This window comes from Octodon degus, unplaced genomic scaffold, assembly GCF_000260255.1.
Source record: "Octodon degus isolate 3935 unplaced genomic scaffold, OctDeg1.0 scaffold00138, whole genome shotgun sequence".
In the NCBI taxonomy this organism is placed as follows: domain Eukaryota; kingdom Metazoa; phylum Chordata; class Mammalia; order Rodentia; family Octodontidae; genus Octodon; species Octodon degus.
In genome coordinates this window covers 7,067,051-7,087,280 of record NW_004524714.1, presented here as the reverse complement: position 1 = coordinate 7,087,280, position 20,230 = coordinate 7,067,051, and the positions used below count along the sequence as shown (strand labels likewise).

Sequence of the window (20,230 nt, the reverse complement as noted above, 5' to 3'; positions counted from 1 at the left end):
AGATGGTAACAGCTAGTTGTATTTGAGGAACTTAGATATATATGATCCTTAAAAGAAAAAAAAAAAAAAGTTAGACTCTAAGGTTGTACTAGATCAAAAATAAAACAGGTTAATATCCCATTTGCAATATTTCATTTCTTTCATATTGAACAGAAATCATTTATATATCTCTTGGGCACTAGCCTTCAGGTTAATGCATAACCTCGCAGTCTGAATAGTTTACGAAGAAGTCAGAAACTGTATTCTTCTAGAAAATTAATCTTTACTTAGAAGTGTTAAGCAGCAGTTGGCAACAGATAGTCTATGGATTAAATCTGGCCTGGAAGTTCATTTTGTAAATAAAGTTTTATTGGAACTTAGCCACATACACTAAATTTGTTCATCTTTGTCTACTTTTACATTCTAATGGCAGAGGTGTCTGGTTGCATTAACCTACTTGCTCACATAGCCTACATATTTAGTATTTGGTACTTTATAAAAAGTTTATCACTCCTGTATTAAACAGTGTCTCAGGATGTTACTGAAACAACATATAGCCACTCTCTTGACCTTACTGTCTGAATTGGAATAAGTTTTTTTTTTTAATCGAAGTGAACATTAGGATGATAAAAATCTGTTCTACATAATATTTCTGTAGCATGTGAACCTCCCTTTGTATTTTCACTTCATTAGTGTGTGTTTCTCTAGCCACTTTTTCAGGGTTTTTTGCACATTTTCCCACAGTCCTCTTTGCTTCTGGCTCAATATTCCACTTTTTCTTCTTCTCTTTAAACTGACCATGCTAAGAATGTTACTGTGTTTTAGATAATTTAGGTCCGTGTGACCTGTTATGATTGCCTTAAAATACAAATCAGTTGAAGATATCAAAATGCTATTTTTACTGATGTCCTATTACTGCTATCCCCACCCTATGTTGTATCTTTCAGTTGAAAAGTACAAAATTTCTAAGCTAATTGAGTAAAGGAGTTTTTAAAAAGTGAAAGTAAGGTTTCTCCTACTAACTTCATCTAATTTACAAATTCTCAGTCTAAATTCATGTCTTAGCATAGTTTAAATTTTTTTGATGTGTGTAGTTTCATACAGGAAATCTCAACACCTAAAGTAATGTTCACACTGTCTCAAAATTGGTAGTTGGATAATTGATGATACAGTTTGATGACAGGTAAAATTGTAGAAGTGGAGATAATACTCAAAAAATGATCGATTTTCCTAAGAGATTTTAAATCTAAACATGCTTTTCTATTTAGAAAAGGTTATGCTTAGTAAAGATATTCAAAGAAACACCATTTATTGTCACATCTATATTGAAGTTTTAAAAATGTACTTAATTAAAACCCAGTTTTACTGAATTATAAATAATATTTTTTCATCTTCAAGATAAAGCAGAAGGAGAGAAAGAATAATACTGACACTTTATATGAAGTTGTATGTTTGGAAAGTGAATCAGACAGAGAGAGGAGGAAAACTACAGCCAGTCCTTCAGTTCGCCTGCCACAGTCTGGATCTCAGAGCTCAATGATACCTTCTCCTCCAGAAGATGATGAAGAGGAAGGTAAATTGTAGGGCAAACCTAATTTATATTTGGAGGTTGGGGTCTGTGCTATCAAAATTGTATCAAGGGATTAGTGTAACATGATTTTTAGGGTTCATCCGCTCAGTGCTTATGAGAGTCTACTTTATGCACAGAGCTGTGGAGATTTAAAAAGCAGTTAACATTTAGATGGCTGTTGTGGCACACAGCTGTGATTCCACCTACTCAGGAGACTGAGGCAAGAGGCTCCCAAGTCCAAACCAAGCCTGGGCAACTTAGTGAGACCTTATCTCAAAATTAAAAAGACTGAGGATGTAGGTCAGTGGTAGAGCTTTTGCTGAACAGGTGTGAGGCCCAGGGTTCACAGTACTAAAGAAAAAGAAATTAGCAGAGTTTAAGATATTTGTAAACAAATTGATTGTAACGAGATTTTATAATTAGTGTTTTTAAAAACAGTTTAGTGCTATCTTGGTGTGTGAATACATTTTTTAAGAGCAGATTTGACATAGCTTCTACCTAAATGTATCCATCTTAACTGCTTTATTTCACAAGGGATGGTTTCACTTGCCAAAACATGACTTCCATACAGAACTTTTCAACAGCTATACACACATTTATACATTATTGTTTTTTCTTGCTGATAATCTACTAGCTTTTTCTTGTTTTTTGAATCTGTTAAATTAATCTTTCAGCTACTTTTTAAAGGCAGTAGGTTTAAAGTAAGAGAACACAGGAAAAGTGAAATTTGAGAGTTCTAGTTATGTCATAGTACCAGGACTTTATTTTTAATGAAAAAAAAAATTGATTGATAATGATTAAAGATCATATGAAACATGTATTTATGTGAGCTTCACAAAATGTTCTGGGAATTCATGGAAGACAATTGATTTTTCATTGTGAGGAATGTGGTAGGCTATTAAAAGGAATGTTTAAGCTGGGACTTTAAAGACAAAGTCCAGTAGAAATATTGGCCTCCTTTAGACATTTCTGGTTTTAAAAAGAAAAAAAATCACATTGACAAAGGTATGCACCTGGAAGGAGTGATAAAGAAAAACACTCTCATGATTATATGTACCATTTTCAAGTTCACAGTAAGCTCTTGTTCCCACTGTTCTGTATAACTCCCACTGTGCTGGTGATGAATTGCCTTAAGATCATTAATATTAATGCTACCAGTTGCAAGGTGCTTATGTGGACAGACGCTTGGCTTATCTTATAATCCTGAAAAATAGGAATTATTATTATCCTCATTATTTATTATAGCAAATAAAGAAATGAATTCTTAAGTGAATTTGCCCAAGCTCATACCTTTGGTAAGGTAGAACTCAGAAGCTATGATTTGAATCCAGATCTATGTTGATATTCTGAGTTATCATAGATCATCATCTCTTTTTTTAATTGAACTCAGGACCTTGGGCTTGCCTGGCAGGCTCTTATGCCTCTGAGTTATCTCCCCAGTTCTCCATTTCTTTTCTAGGTTAACAGTGGTTAAGTTAGCAAAATAGGGAAAAGTTTATGTAACTCTCCTTTAAACTCAGGAATAAAACAAAAACCTAAATTTGAAAACTACAATCTATTCATCATGAAACCACTGCTTTAATGTCTATACTGTAGGTTTTGAGGAATATTTTATAGTTAAAAAGAAATTTGGGCCCAAATTACAAAAACCTGCTACTACTGATAGTTTTTAAATAGGGAGAAAGAAGGATTAATGGCAACACAGAGACCATGAGAAAAATGAGGAAGCAATGGAACATAGCTCTATAAAGGAAAGGATGGTCTGCTTTTGCCTCATGTTGTTTCCCTAGTGTGTACTGTGATACCTGGTATGCACTTTGTGCTTAGTAAATATTAGCAGGATTAGTAGCCCCTTAGGAGCCATTTCCATGGTGAAAAACAAATGACAGGAGAAATGGAATGGAGGGAAATTGCAGCCTGGCCATCATCTAATTCTCCCCAGTCCAGTTTACAAACCAGGAGAACTGTCATATGATGTTTGCTCCTTGGTGGGGAGTGGGGGTAGGGGGTTGGGGTGGGGGACACTACCATTTTTCAGAGATGCTTCCTACCGTTTTCAGAGATGCTTCCTATCCTTAGCACATTTGGCAGGAAACCAGCAATTACAAAGATAGCCTGTTCAAAACCAACATTCTAAAACTGAGTGTGTTTGCTCACTCCCTGCATCTAGCCCTACCTTAGGCTAATGAGATTCTAAATGTAGATTTCAAAATACTACTATCTACATGTATCTAGAATAGTAGAACAAAATTTTGAAAAATAGTTCTTCCAGTCTTTTTGAAGGAATTGTCATCCCTCATAAATTCTAGTGCCTTTTTATGACCATCTTCCTCTAAAAAGTTGATAGTATTTTAATGAGTAGACAATTAACCTGAGGTATTAAAAAAATAGAACCAATCTGGCAAGCTAGGGAAGTTGATTGACTGCCTTTGAGCTTTTTTCTGTTGTATACTCATCCATATTAAAAAATCTGTCATATTACTCAGTCTTCTTCCTCATCCCACTATCAAAACTGATAATGTCCAAGCTGTTATACAGAAGTTTAATGTGAACTGTCACCCCTATTTGAGCCTTTAAAAGTAGTGCTTTTATGTATTATCTGAGGTTAGGATGAAAATTCATGATTCAGTCATGAGGGGAATATGACCTAAACTTTAAGTAGATTAAGCCAGAAAAACAAACAACCAAAACCTAGCTTGATGAAAATGTATGGAAACAAATACTGTTGTAGTTAGACCCAGTTAGTAGAAATATAAATTAGTAGCAATCAGTTTGGAAGACAGTTTGTGTGAAGATTGAAAGTTTAAAAAAAAAAGTCTTAAAAGTATGCATTTAGGGCTCATGAAGTCCACTTCTGGGCATTTGCCAATCAAACTGTATTTATCCTGATAGCATTTATAGCACAAAGTTGAGAACCCTTTAACTGTCTAATGGAAGAGGATTAAACAGATATCTTAGTCTCTATCTTTTCTTTTATGCTTTTCATTTCTTCTTATGCCTATGTTAGTGTTGGTTCTTCCCCCCGCCCCGTTTTCCCTCCCCTGCTATCCCCTCCCTTCCCCTTTTCTTCCCTTACTTCCCCTCCCCTCCCATCTCCTCACCTCACTTCGCCTGGCCTCGCCTCGCCTCTCTTCTTTCCTTTTCTGTGCAAGGCTTAAATGCAGGGCCTCATATGTGTTAAACATATGACTTCCACTAAGTAACAACACCAACCCTCAGTGTTACTTTCTCACTGCCTTCATGTCTTATAACCTCTAAATTCTTTCTTAAATGTACTTTACTTCTCTGCAGATCATATAAATCTTTCACCTTTTACTTTTCTTAAGTTTTATTTTTTTTAACATTTATTTAGTGTGTGTGTGTGTGTGTGTGTGTGTGTGTGGCCAGCTCAGCCCACCAGGGGGCGCGGCTGGCTGGCATGTGGTGCTGGGGGATCGAACCGCGGTCCCTGGGCTTTTCCAAGCTTGTTCCAAATAGGTGCTTTAGACCACTGAGCCATCTCTCCAGCCCCTTAAGTTTTAAATGTTTGATTTTGGCTCTTTTTGTGCAGTGGTAAATTAATATATACTATTTTGTAGAAAATGTATGAAGTCATAAAGACATAAAAACCAGAGAAAAATGTCAATTATAACTGTATTACTCAGAGGCAGTAATCATTAATGCCTTGGTATAGTCCATTTCAGTCTGTTCTCCATTTTTACCATAAGTGAGATAATACTAAGGATTTAACTCTTCATATTTTAATTTTTTGAGGTGTTTTGCTATATGATTCTGTAAACATAAGTGTTAGTGTACAGTTGCCTTCTGTACATGCATCATAATGATTTCACCATTCTGTGTGCTCTCCTTGTTGGAGATTAGGGTGATTTGAAATTTAAGCTTTTAAATAAAACTGCTGTGTATTTTTATATGTAAAGCTACTTAGGAAAGAGATCTTAGCTTATTTTGAGTTCTTTATGATTGTGTGGCTCTTTTATGTAATTTACATAATATGGACCTGTATGAAAAGCAAAAGAGAATGAAATTACAAAAAAAAGCAATCTACCCAGGAACATTTATATTTATATTTATATATACATAGTAGAAGAGAAAAAAATATATTATGCATCCCAAAAAGTCTTTAAATTTGACTCTTAAATCCTCATGTCTGGCTACCATTGCCACCTCTGTTATCCTTTTTTGTGTGCTTTATTAAAGATAATGATGAGCCTCTCTTGAGTGGATCTGGTGATGTATCCAAAGAATGCGCAGAAAAAATTCTTGAAACATGGGGAGAACTCCTGTCAAAATGGTAAGTTATAATACAATAGTTCTTTCCATCTGCATTCTCATTTTATGAGTAGAAAATCTTACCTGACTGAAATATTCAATTTGGAATTGATAAAATAGAAACTTCACGTATGAGGTTTGTGTTCTGGAATCTCCATTTTTAGAGATTTATAAAAAGAGTAAGAATTTATATGAAGCAAATTCTCCAAATATCAGAAACCTAATAAATCCCCATAGCTGGAGAGAATATTTATCTAAACATTGAATTCAATGACAGAATTAAGAAAAGAAGAAGTTCTTTTAGTTTATGTGTGTTTGAGTGTTATTTACTCCCGAGAATCTAACTCAGGGCATCGTGCTTGCTAGGCGTGCCCTGTGCTGCTGAGCTAGATCTCTGGCCCAGAAAGAGGTTCTTCATGCTGAAGTCTTGGTTACTTTTCTCTCATGGTGAAACCAAATACCTGAGGCCATAAGGAAGGAAAAGTTTAACATGGCTAAAGATCACTGGTGAGTCAGATTGGTGAAACATTTATATAGTTTCTCCCTGGGTAGGAGGCCAGGGAGAAAAAAGCTCAACTTGAAAGTGATAAGGGGCCGGGGAGATGGCTCAGTGGAATAAGTGCTTCCCTGGCAAGCACAAGGGCCTGAGTTCAATCCCTGGTTCTGCCAAAAAAAAAAAGAAAAAGAAAAAAAAAAGGAAAGTGATAAGACACATCTCTGTTTCTGACATTCTGGCTATTAGGGTTGTCGTATAAACTCCCTAAGGGCCTGTTACTTTAGCATTTTTTCTCAGATGTTTTAACTGTTGGGAGTCTTTCACTCTATTCTTAGTAAAGCTGTCTCAGCATTTAAAAAAAAATTAGTTCATGCCCTCAAGGGGTATGAAATGGGCATCATCTGCTCCAGCACTCTTACAATGCTTTACACTTTTGGTAAAACACTGTCCACATTGGGAAATGTCAAATATGCACAGGAGAAAAGAGCAAACCAAAGCATGGTTTGTCTTTATGCAAGTGGTTTTAATACATGAACTCTGTAAAAGCCTCAAGGGGAATAGTTCTGATATGTTTTTGTTATATATATATATATATTTTTTTTTTTAAATCAGGAGACAGAACTGCTGATGCTTTTTTCCCAATTGTATTTTCAGTTCAGTGAATTTGGAGTATTTGCATTGTTACTGGCAGGAATATCATCTGTATAAAAAGGTTTCTGCTCTAAAACAGAAATGAATTTAGTCTTTACGTGATTTCATGATAGTATGTTTTAAACCATCTACTACAGTATTTAGATTCTAGAATTACATTTTATTATATGTACCTACTGGCATTGTACATAAAGGCATAGAATTTGTTTTGCTATTAAACTTCATTATTCATTTGGTTGCTTGATTAAACAAATGTCTTCCTGTCCCCACAAATATATTGAATTTTTTCATCTTTCTCTGTTATCTTCAGTTTAACTTTTTTTTTTTTTTTTTTTGCTGGTTTTAGATATATTGTTAGAGATAATCTCCATTCATTTGATCATTATTTTTCCTCTTTTTGTATGTGTTCTGTGGGCAGTAAGCATTGTAGTGTGAAACTTTAGAGCCTGGTATATCTCGCTTCAAGTCAAACCTCATATTTTCAAGCTATATGGTCTTGGTTAAGTCACTTAAAACATGATATGCGTAATGATTATACTTATAGTAAATCTGGAATTTACCAAATGCTAGGGACTGTGCAAAGTAATGTTGTATTTTGGCTATAACCTTATGAAGTAAATCCACTTTTACAGATGAGGAAATTGAGTCATAATTGGAGCTATTCTAATTAGTAAACTGACAAAACCAGAATTTGTAACACAGCAAGTCTGGTCCCAAACTGGCTTTTTAAACTGACTGTACCTTAGATTTTAGTGGCCGTATTAGTATTGTTGAGCTCTGACTCTCCACATTCACCTTAATGTGACTCTTAATGGATATAAAAACTGATATTTTCAGAATAAAATAATATGCTGAGGTACATAAAATTAGTACTGTTCTGCCATGCTGGTCCTGACCCCAAGCACAGCGAGCCGACCACTGAGACCTGGTGGGGTGGTGCATGCCTGTGATCCCAGCTCTGGGGAGGCTGAAAACAGGATCACTATGAGTCTGAGCTGTGTAGTGAGACCCTATGCTAAATACATTTAAAAAAAAATAATACTATAAGTGACATTTATTATGAAAGTAATTCTACCAGTATAAATTAATCTAGTATCAGCAACCTTTTTCTGTGAAGAGCCAAGTACTAAACATTTTAGGTATGGACCTAAAAGCATCAAATAGCACCTACTCAGTTAAGCATAGGTTTGTTTCAGTAAAAGTTTATTAAATAGCTGATGGGCCATGCTTGACCCAAAGACTAGTGTACCAACCCTTGAATTAATAATAGACTACTTCTGTTCTTTTTGCTGACAACTGTCCAGTTTTTATATAATTTTTATCCAAATATAAAGCTCTCACATCGAAGAATCATTAATAAATCAGTACAGTATCAGAGAATTAATCATTTTTAAATATACTATGTTTTATTCTCATAGAATTTGGAACTTGTTTTTTGTTTCTTTCTTTTTTTTTTTTTTTTTTTTTTCTTTTTTGTACTGGCGCTAGAACTCAGGACCTTGTGCTTGCCAGGCAGGCTCTTATGCCATTGAGCTATCTCCCCACCTCTTATTCTCATAGAATTTGGAAATATGAGAGTAATCTCAAACTTTTTTGTAATTTGATAATGGGGTGTGGGTGTGTGTGTGTGTGTACTTTGATCTGATAGTCTCATTAACTTTTCAATCAGGATCCTGCTTTTTTTTACTCATTAGTGGTGGGTAGCTAATTAAAAGCCAGGGGTGACATGGCATATAAGCGTTCATTAGTCTTTGGGATTTAAGGACTACCTTAGTGATTTAAGTGACCTCCCTGACCACTTTTCTCTATAAAACTGAAGATAATACATCTGCTTTAGAAGTGCTATATAACTTGCTTTGTGCCAAAACATTTTGAAAAATCTATACTAATATTTCAAGGTAAGTTCTATTTTCTTCCTTTTGTAGATGTGATAAATGAACAGAAACTGTAGTAACTTGTTGTTGCAGTAGAAAAATCCTTGGCCAACACCAGTATTCAGAGAAGTTACTTGAAAGAAGATAGAAAAACTGCTGACAGAGAAATAAGTGAGACACAAAAGTTTAAATATCCTATGGTATCTCTCATTTGAGTAAAGCAAAGGAGAAAAAAGCATAATAGATGATGGATAAAAGGTAACAAGGGGATAGAACTCTACTAAATGGAAAGGGTACTGAAGTGAATCTTTTTAATTGAGAAATATAAGTATTAAGTAGAGTAGTAATTTAACCTCAAATCCATGTAGATTTGTTTCTTTGACCCAATCTCTTACCATGTACTTACTGCAACTACTGCAATAGGTAGCATTTTTCTTTTGTTATTATGTTATCTTACCAAGTCTTTGAAAATCATTTCGTTTTGTTTTCATAAAAATAACTTTTTAACTGTATATGATGACACACACCTATAATCCCAGCACTCAAGAGCGGCTGAGGCAGGAGGTCACTGAGACTTCAAGGCCAGCCTGAGCTACATGGTGAGATCCTATCTCAAGGAAAAAGAAATCTTTCTAGAGAATCTTCATTTTATGAATTTTGGTGTTTTGGCTTTATTTGTAGGCATCTCAACTTGAGTGTGAGACCCAAACAGTTGTTGTCCTTAGTAAGAAATGGTGTCCCTGAAGCTCTTAGAGGAGAAGTCTGGCAGCTGCTGGCAGGTTGTCACAACAACGACCACCTGGTGGAAAAGTATCGAATTCTCATCACTAAGGTAAGGAGATGATTACCCAACTTCACCATTTATTCTTTTAAAGTTTGAAGTGGACGATCATTGTGGCTCTTTGACGTCCAATAATTTAAGAAATCTCTTTATTGAGATAAGAATAGAACTGTTAATACATCAAGCTCAAATGTGTTTTTTCTGTTGGCATAAAAGAGAAAACACAAGGCTTTTTTGAGTGGTTTTCCTTTAAAGCAAGGGTTGTCTGCTGCTAGCCCATTAGGAATCTATTTTTTATCATAATTGCATTTTTATCAGGTCACTAATGTTAAAAAATGTATAAAAACTTTAACTCTTGTCACACTTCACAGAAGTGTGCTCCTGGATGGGAAGGCCTTGTTCTTATTATTTTTACAATTATAAGAAATAATTCTGTGATCTTAAGCCATACTCCTTTTTAGATCATTCCTCCAAAGTGAAAAATCCTCATTTTTATAGTATACCCTTCTCAAGTTGAGATGTATTTCAAAATTTCCTTATACAACATACAGAGAGTTAAAGTACAGTTATTACCAGCAAAGTTAGGTAATGTTTTGCCTTCTGTGTTTTGTGGGCCCATGTTCTTTTTAGTTTTTGTTTTCATCAAATTATTGAGGTGTTTATTTTTAGGAAGCAGCTTCTCCAATGGTATACAAATCTAAAACCTGAGTTGAGGGCACTGTGCAGAATTTTCAGTAGTGTATGAAAATTTTTGAGTGTGCCAAAAGGTGAAAAAATTTTGTTTGCATTTTTGTTTTTATCAGTACATGTTTATAATACTTAACATTCAGTGTAGGGAGTTGGAACATGTACATAACACATCTTAATTATTTTTTCATGCCCTTCCCTTTTTCTCCCCCCCTCCTTCATCTCTTGGTTCCTTTAAAATGTGATTTTAAAAATTTTATTAGCACATGTTTGCATTACATGGAGCTTACATTCCTCTTGGGATGTGGATACATGTATGTAATGCAGCTTCTGTCTTCCCGTCCACCTCCCTCTCTCTGCTTTTGAATGCCTTTTTCCCATTTTCATTCTTGTTGATGTTATTATTCTTGGCTCATGTTTATGACATACAGTGTTTACATTTATTGAAGTTATAAGGTTTCTGTACATGGTGTATCTTAATTCTACTTGCCTCTTTAACCTTAACCTTCTCCCCTATCAGTCCCCTGGGCCCCTTTCCATTTGGTAGAGTTCTGTCCCCTTGTTAACTTTTATCCATCGTCTATTATGCTTTTTTCTCCTTTGCTTTACTCAGATGAGAGATACCATAGGATATTTAAACTTTTGTGTCTCATTTATTTCTCTCAAATATTGTATGGATCCATTTTCCTCGGAATGTCTCAAACTTATCCTTTTTTATTGTGCATGAATACAATTTCTTTATCCATTTGATTGTTGATGGGCTTACCTGCTGCTTTTAGGATTTAGCTTTTTTTTTGGAAACAGGGTCTCACTTTGCAGTTCAGAGTAGCCCGGAACTCTCTTTGTAGTCTAGGCTGGTCTCAAACTTGCAGTGATCCTCCTGCTTAGCCTTCCAGGTACTGGGATTACAGGCATGCACCACCACACTCACTTAGGATTTAGCTATTATGAGTTGTGTTGCTATAAGCATTGTTATACTTGTCTTGCTATAGTATGATTCTTTAGCCCTTTGGAGAAGATACATCAAGAAGGGAAAGAGCTGATGAATGTGAAATTCTTAATTTTAGCTTTTGAGAATTTTCTATTCTGATTTCCAAAATGGTTGTACTAGTTTACACTTCTACCAACAATACATGATGGTTCTTTTTCACCACAGCCACACCTGTCTTTGACTTTTTTTTTTTAATTTATGTATTTGGTACAGAGTCTCACTGTGCATCTTGGACTCCTAGTGATCCTCCTGTTTTCAGCCTCCACAGCATGGGATTATAGGCATGCAACACCATGCTCTGACTGGGTGGCTGGTTTGGACCTTCTGGAGGTGGAGCTGGCATAGCATGTGGTGCTGGGGATCAAACCCCAGTCCCTGTGCCTGCCTAAGCAGGTGTTTCCTCCACTGAGCTATCTCACTGACCCTTGACTTCTTGATAATTGCCATTCTTTCTGATGTAAGGTAGAATATTAGAATTGTTTTAATTTACATTTCTCTAATAGCAAGAGATGTTGAGCATTTTTAAATATATTTGTTAGCTGTTTGTACTGCTTCTGAGAAGTGCTTGTTCATTTTACTTGCTAGGGCTGGCCAGATAGCTCAGTGGACTAAAGTGCCTGCTTAAGCAGAGTGCAGTGGCTGGGGTTCAATCGCAAGCACCACAAGCCATGCCAGGCCCGCCCTAGGGGCTTGGTGAGATGGCAACTGTGACTTAGTGTGGTGGCCCATGCCTGTAATCCCGGTGCTTGGGACGCTGAAAACAGAAGTTTTTCTGTTTTCAGATCAGATTGGATCACTAAGAGGATGATTTATGTAGTGAAACCCTATCGATCCTGTACTAAATACATTTAAAAAAATAAAATAAAATTATATTTTGCTTGCCTGTTTCTTTATTGGGTCTTTTATTTTAGGTCTTGTTTTTTTGAGTCTTTTGTGTATTCTGGATATTAGTCTTATCAGGATGGCTGGCACAATTTTTTTCCATTCTGTAGTTTATCTCTTCAGTTTACTAGTTGCTTCCTTTGCTGTGTAGAAGCTTCTTAATTTGATATAATCCCATTTGTTGGTTCTTGCTATTATTTCTTGTGCAATTATTTTTAAAAAAAAAATATTTCCTATACCTATGACTTCAATTGTTTTAGTTGTTTAGTCTTCCAGTAGTTTCATAGCTTTTGTTTTAAGGTTGAGCTCTTTGATCCACTTTGATTTTAGTTTAGTACATGGCAAGAGGTATGGAATCTTCTTCAGTCTTTTGCAAATACATACCCAGTTTTCCCAGCACCATTTGTGTAATAGTCTGTCTTTGCGAGGAACTTCTAAATGTTAAAATCCTAACAAGAGATGAATAATATATTGATCCGCTTCCCCATGCTAGGAAAACCCAACATCCACAACTTAAATGATCAGCTGGCTCCAAGATGGAAATGTCATAGTGGATGGACATGATACAGAGCAAAGATGTTTAGTTCATGGCAGTTGGAAAGCAAGGCAACAATTCCAGGAAGGAAAGGGCAAAGGACTAGGTATAGTACCCAGGGTCACACTTCTACAACCCATTCAGATACATCCAGAAATGTGCATACTAATACCCTGGACAGCTCCAAAGCCAATTAAGTTGACACAGTTATGCTTAACCACCACAAATAAATTATTTTTAAAATTATTACTTACAAAATATCTTGTTATGGCTTGTGTCTGGATACACACATACACACACGCACACACATGCGCACCCCCCGCCAAGCCTCATGTGGTCATAGAGGGGACATTTCAGAGGTGGCTGAGTCTAGAATGTGGTGCTAGAATCAAAGGTGTGTGATGATTGAATCAGTCAATTGATTGGTTTGGCATAGTTCTAGCTGAGGTTAAGGCTGTGAGTGCTATGACCCCACCCCACCTAGCCTGCATACAATACAAAGGACAGAAAGAGGGCTGATGTGCTCTTGCCTTTCTGCTTGCTGTGGACTGTTCTTCCTCTGCAGTGCCCCTCTGCCATCCTACCCCATCTTGGAGTGTGCCAACTATGGACCGAAACCTGTACAAACTGTGAACCAGGTTAGCCTTTTCCACCTTTAAGTTTGTGTGTTGGGCATTTTTGTCTCAGCATCAAGAAAAGTAAGTCACACCTTATAGGAGAACAGTGTTTAAAGATGAGATTGGACCTTTCCTCACTAGAATATGATTTCTATGTCCTCAAAATATTAGTGTTCGTTCAAATTACTTTACTTCCAGACAGATTTTTTTTTTTGTTCCTGGAGACAGTCTCTTGCTATGTAGTCTAGGCTGGTCTTAAACTCATAATATTCCTACGTCAGCCTTCAGAGTACTACTTGTATTTCAAGCATGGGCTCAAACTGGTGTTTTTTTTTGTTGCACAAAGTAATATGCTAATTTCCCCATTAGTTTGATACATAATAATTTTTCTAGTATTTATTTGAATGCATTTTACAAGGACAGTGCTTGATCTAGGTGGTCAAACACAGTCTTAACTGTCATTTGATAGAATGTGTCTGAAAAAGGACAGTGGAAACCATCAGAAGTGATTATTTCAGAAAGGGAGAGTTTTTCTTTTTTTTTTTTTTTTTTTTTTTTGGTGGTACCAGGGATCGAACTCAGAACATTGCACTTGCCAGGCAGACACTTACGCCACTGAGGTATATCCCCAGCCCCCAGAGAGAGTTTTTCAAAAATACAACAGTTCCAGGAAAGAGCTCTGCAGGCTTAAAATACTAGGCAGAGTATTATACTTTAGTATAAAGGAATGAGGTTACACAGCATGGATAGCTAGCAGAGGTATACCTGCTGGTTATCTTCTTTTGTTGGCAAAGCATCTTTTGGACTCATAACACTATCTTTCTAGGTCTGCTTTTAAAGTCCTTAAAATATTTAGCCATTTTGGTTTCTTAAGAGTTCATTAAAGATCTTTGCTAAGATTGTTCATATAGATAATTTAAAGACTTGAGGACTCTGTGTTAAATTGGATTTTGTTTTTCTGATCCTGTGAAAATAGTGCCATCTGTTTATAAAAAAGAAATTTGGTAGTTACACAATATGTAGAAAACTTAACAAAATCTGATATGTTTGATTAATGATTTACATACACTGTCTATGTGTACTTTATAATGTACATTAAACTTTTATCATGGATTTGCCTAGAACCTTAAAAGATTTTCTGTTCAAATTGCTGGTAGATGATCAGAAAATACAAACCGTCATAATATGTCCTTTTTTGCCTAAACAGTGAAATTTGATATAAATTAGTATTTGCTTTTCTTCATGTCTTCTTTTAAATAACCTTTATTATTGCATGGGATTGATAAATGAAAAAAAAAATTTTTAAATGTGTTTAGTATAGGGTCTGCAGTGTTTCACTACACAGATTGTACTCTTAGTGAACCTCCTGTTTTCAGCCTCCCAAGCACTTGGAGAAGAGGCATGTGCCACCATGCCCAATCTCAATTGCTGTCTCAGTGTGCTGCCTAAGCAGGCTCTTTAATCCACTGAACTATCTGGCCAACACTGATAAATGATTTTTTTTAACTTACTGTGAAAAATGTTTGAATAAGGGAGAACTGTTTTCAAGTTTTTTATATTTATTTTTAGAGCAAGCTGTGATTTTACATGTAAAATTATACCTTTAAATTGTATAGCTCCATTTTACATTTTACATAGAAATATACTGCAGTGGCTATTCTCAGGAGCAAGAAATACTCATCACTCCCTGAAATCATTTTTTTTCCATAATTTTATTGAGAAATAGCAATGAGACAGTTTCAAATCAAATTGATAGAACAGTTTCAATAATTAATACATTGCATACTGTCTTCCTAGTGGTTATTTGTTGTGCAAGATGCAGACATGATATCCTATTTACAACCACTATTAGAACAAATCCCTCTATTCCTTGAATTAAGAGAATGTAGCTATATATCTATCCTATTTTGTATATACATATACAAAATGGTCATTCATCTGTATCCCCTTTTTTTGTTTAGTTCCATCATTTAAATAATATAGGTGTGTGAACTCAGCAAAATATTCCAAAATAGTCCAGTAGTCCATATTAGTATTGGGTCTTCTGCTTGACTGGCAATGTCAGAAGTTGTTAACCTGAGTCCCCTACAGCTCAGCATAACAACAGGGCTTTACTTCTTATACTTCATTTTTATACTTTTCTGCTGGATGGTTAAGACCAAGATAAAGCAAGACCTATGTAACAAGAATTGTAGCTTTTGGATCCCATAAGATCAGTCAAATCCCCTCAGGATTTATCCTGAGATCCTGTACTTCAGATTGTAGAACCTTTGTCAGGGTCAGCCATGTGGATGAGTCACAGCCATTTCTTGGCCAATTTGCTCTCTGTGAAAGCCTGAGAAAATGTTTTCTCTCCATGTGACTCTCCTTAGGCACACTCTACATCATCAATCACTTTCCTCTTTGGCCCCATAATCTCCCTGATCAGAAAATTTGGGACACTACCGAGTTACATGATGTAACAGTACAAGTTCTCATATGTCCTGAGTCTTAATTGACCTTAGAAGGCTAGGTGCAAAATGTTGGCTTTCCTTGCAGCCCTCCTTTTTCTCTGATTTTGGTCTGCAAACTTAGATAGTTAACCCTCCAGAAGAGACGCTAATTGTTATTACCATACAACCTAGGCTGTTAAGCTTAACCTCACTATCTGTCTGAATATCAAACATCTTAGGCATAACATGGAACAGGTATTTTTCATCAAGTATTGATATATTGAACTTTAAGTCCCTACAGATTATGAAGAAAAAAACTTTTAAATTAAAATATATTTTAAAAATAGGAATAAAGAATTATATATGTTTACACATAAGTCCAGAAATCTAACCGTATACAGCATTGTAGTAGGACAGTCCTGCAATACTCCTTTTCCTGTCTCCTGCCTGCGAAATCATTCTTGTCCATTTGTCATAACCAACCCTTCTCTGCTGCTGAAGTAATCTCTATACTTACAGAGTCATACAGAATGGTCATGTTTGTATCTAAGCTTTCTCATCCATTTTTGGAGTGGATTAGTTATATCATTTTGAACAATGTTTTAATGGATGAGAATATTTCAGTATAGGAGAAAAATACACATTTTAAGATCCACTGCGCAGTTACAGGTATTTGACTGTTCTTTGTTTTATTTTAGCTATTTTAACTAAAGCTGTTGTGGACATTCTTGAAACTATAGCAGGATCTGGTTTACATATGTGGACAGTATACATATATATATTTACATTTACATATGTATACTGTCCACATATGTAAACCAGATGCTATTTACATATGTGGACAGTATGTACACATGCATTCATATTACTGATTTTTTAAAATTACTCTGAATGTCTTTGCCAGATACATACTTTGTGTTCTGAAGGTATACTTATGATGTTAGATTTTTGGTCTTTGCCTAGCTTTTATAAATGCTAGATTTATTTTTATTTTATTTTATTTTTTTGGTACCAGTGTTTGAACTCAGGCCCTTGCGCTTACCAGGCAAGTGCTTATTCTACTGAGCTATCTCCCCGGCCTATAAATGCTAGATTTAAAATAGAAGAGAATAACTTGATTCCTTGAGTTAAAGTCAAGCAATTTAACATGACAGGAAAAAAAGAAGAAGAAAAAAACAACCTGATGAATGTTTTTTTAGCATCTTATTGTAACTGCAAGCCTATCTTGTGAAGGTATGTGCAGGACCTTTCTCATGTACCTTTTCTCTCCTTTCGGTGTATGGGTTTGAACCCAGGGCCTTGCATGTGCTAAACACATACTATCACTAAACTACACCCCTGGCCAAATACCTTTTGTAACCCAAGGGCAAATGACCTTTCAGTAACATAAAATATTTCACGTTTTAGAAAATGCTTTTTTCTATAAGCAGTGGAGTTTAGAGGCACTCTTGTTTTCCTCTTCAAAGTAAAAATCATTTAGCTCTTTCAGTAGGAATCTAGCAGAGAAATCATGTAACAATAATAATGGCTGTCTTTTTTGAACTTCTGGTACATGTCAGATGCTATCAAAAGCACTGTATAGTCATTCTTTTTTAATTTTTTTAATAATTTTGTTGAGAAATTTTTTTAAGTGTTGTCACTTTATTAGTTCAGTGATGAAAGTTAACAGAAGAATAGCATCCTAAAAAATATTTTTTCCTAGGAAAGAAAGAAAATTAAAACCTCAGCATAGCCACAGATATTGTGGCTGTTGAGTCTCTATTCATTTTTTTTTTATTAGTCCTGTTTCCAGTACATAATAATTACAATTACCATAGGAAGTTAAAACATATACATAATAATGCATCCTAGTTCTTTTTTTCTCTTTTTTCATCCATTATCTTTTTAATCCTAACAAAATCCTTGTGAGATCATTATTACTCTTACTATTTCCATTTTAGAAATAATGAAACATTGACTTACTGAGGCTTAGCAGCATGTAAAAACTCAGCTGCTTAAGTAAACAGAGGCAGGTTTTGAACTCAGGACTAACTTCAAAGCTGATTATCTGCCATTACCTTATTTATGGAGTCACATAAATGTGATTATATACTATTTATTTTGTTTATTTTTAAGTATAGTCTTGGTACTGGGAATTGAACTCAGGCCTCACACTTGGCAGGAAGGCACTCTGCCACTGAGCTATATGCCCGGCCCTAAGTATAGTCTTAATTAATCATTTTCGTGTTGCTGGGCCTTCATTTTGTTTCTGGTTTTGAGCTTTTGAGTAGCGTCTTACTAAATATTCCAAACATGTTCTAAATGTTTGAGTTTTATGGAGTCATAACAGCATGACTGCTGTACCAAAGGATAACGTGTTTTGTTTTGTTTTTTAATTGGCTGTTTATTTTTTGTACTTGATTTACTGATTTCCAGTTTTTTTTCCTAAAGGGATGTGGCAGTTCACTGTTCCAGCATCATAGTTCTACCAGCAAAGTACTGAGTCTTTTCCCAGTCAGCATTATCACTATACTTAATACTTGCTATCAACAGGTATAAATGATGCTAGTATGTTCATAGTTTGCAATTACTTGACTACTAAATGTGATTTTCTTTTTTTGCCAATTGCCTCTTCATATTTTTTGTGCAGTTCTCCTATTTAAGAAGTCCAACGCAAAGCATACTCTGTATATTATACTTAATTAATCCTTTGTATTTGTAGTATAAGTACATTGATTACTTGATTGATTTTTGGAGACAGAGTCTTTCTGTGTAGCTCAGACTGGTCTTGAACTGACTAGATAGCCAAGGCTGACCTCGAACTCAAAGCATTCTTGCTTCAGCCTCCCAAATTCTGTGATTACAGGCATGACCAACTATACTCAGTGTCTCAGTCACTCTTTTCTTGTTGCTGGGACAAATACCCAACACCCAAAATGAAGGAAGGACAGGTTTATTTAGCCTCACAATTTGTGGAGGTCTCAGTCCATACTCAGCTGGCTCCAAGGCAGAGTGGCACATGGCATATAGCAACCTTTAATGGCAGTAGCAAAGAGCGAGAGCAAAGGGTGTGGCAGCAGCTCAGCCAGCTAGCTAGCCTCCCCCATTGTAATGCAAATTAGCTGCCACTCTGCCTTGGAGCCAGCTGAGTATGGACTGAGACCTCCACAAATTGTGAGGCTAAATAAACCTGTTCAAATATTCTTTTGTCTATTAAAGATTTAGTATTAGCCTTCATGTTGACTTTGTGCCTTTTTGTATGACTTACTACTAAGGATTGATTGATTATTTTTTTCTGCTTTTTTTTTTTGGCGGAACCAGGGATTGAACTCAGGCCTTTGAGCTTGCGAGGGATGCACTTATTCCTCTGAGCCATCTCCCCAGCCCCTTGATTGATTATTTTTTGTGGTACTAGGGATTGAACTTGGGATCTTGCACTTGCTAGACAGGGCTTAAGCCACTGAGCTACCTCTCTGGCCCAAGAATAGTGTTCTTGTAGCAAACATTTTTATTCTGATTGCTACAGCAGAGAAAAAGACATTGATTATTAAGTTTTCTGTCCACCTCTTTTTTTTTTTTAATGTGTGTGTGTGTGTGTGTGTGTGTGTGTGTGTCCAGCTCAGCCCAGTAGGGGGCGGGGCTGGCTGGCATGTGGTGCTGGGGGATTGAACCGTGGTCCCTGTGCTTTGCTAAGCTTGTTCTAAGTAGGTGCTTTAGATCACTGAGCCATCTCACCAGCCCCCCACTTAACTCTTGAGATTTGGGTTTTCTCATTTGTAGAAGTTCTCTGCATAGGTTGAAAGAATAATAAATGTAATTGATCTTTTTTTTTTTAATTTTTGTTTTGCGCTTCTGGGGATTGAACTCAGGACACTGTGACCCTGTGATTGCCAGGCAAGCACTTATTCTACTGAGCTATCTCCCCGGCCCCTTTCTTTCTCTCTCTCTCTTTTTTTTTTTTTTCAGAACCGGGGATTGAACTCAGACCCTTGTGCTTGCCAGGCAAACACTTATTCTACTGAGCCATCTCCCCGGCCCCTTAACAGGGGTATATTTCTCTCTCTCTCTCTCTCTCTCTCTCTCTTTTTTTTTTCTCTTTTTTTTCTTTCTGCTTTGTTTCATTTTTAGTTCTGTAATTTTGTTCTTTCATTATTTAAATCTATTTTAATTCTATCAGGTGGAATCATATGTTGTAATTTTTGCAGGTCAGAAAATATTTAACCAGAAATGAAGTGGTTAAATATTGGCAAGTCCATATGGTTCATCCAGTTCTATTCTTGTATCTTTAAGAATTTTTTAACTAAGTCTTGTGACTTAGAATGCATGCCAGAGACTGCCTAAAGGATTGTTGCTTTCGTGTTGTAAGAACAAGACCTGAGTCCCATAAAGTGGGCAAGTTTTGGGTTTTTTTTTTTTTTTTTTTTTTTTCCAATTTAAGTAGGACATTTATTTGAACATTGACATATAGAAATGTACACACACATATG

General features: G+C 35.8%; 1 protein-coding gene across 4 annotated transcripts in view; it reads left to right on the top strand.

The window, feature by feature from the left end:
• Rabgap1 (RAB GTPase activating protein 1) overlaps positions 1 to 20,230 on the top strand; it is a 185,262-nt gene that overhangs the window by 80,485 nt on the left and 84,547 nt on the right. For all 4 annotated transcript variants that reach the window (XM_023701620.1, XM_004641599.2, XM_023701621.1 and 1 more), the window contains 3 exons: positions 1,378 to 1,552; positions 5,747 to 5,840; positions 9,521 to 9,671. In XM_023701620.1, the coding sequence (XP_023557388.1) occupies positions 1,378 to 1,552; positions 5,747 to 5,840; positions 9,521 to 9,671 (420 nt within the window). The remainder of the gene's footprint in view (positions 1 to 1,377; positions 1,553 to 5,746; positions 5,841 to 9,520; positions 9,672 to 20,230) is intronic.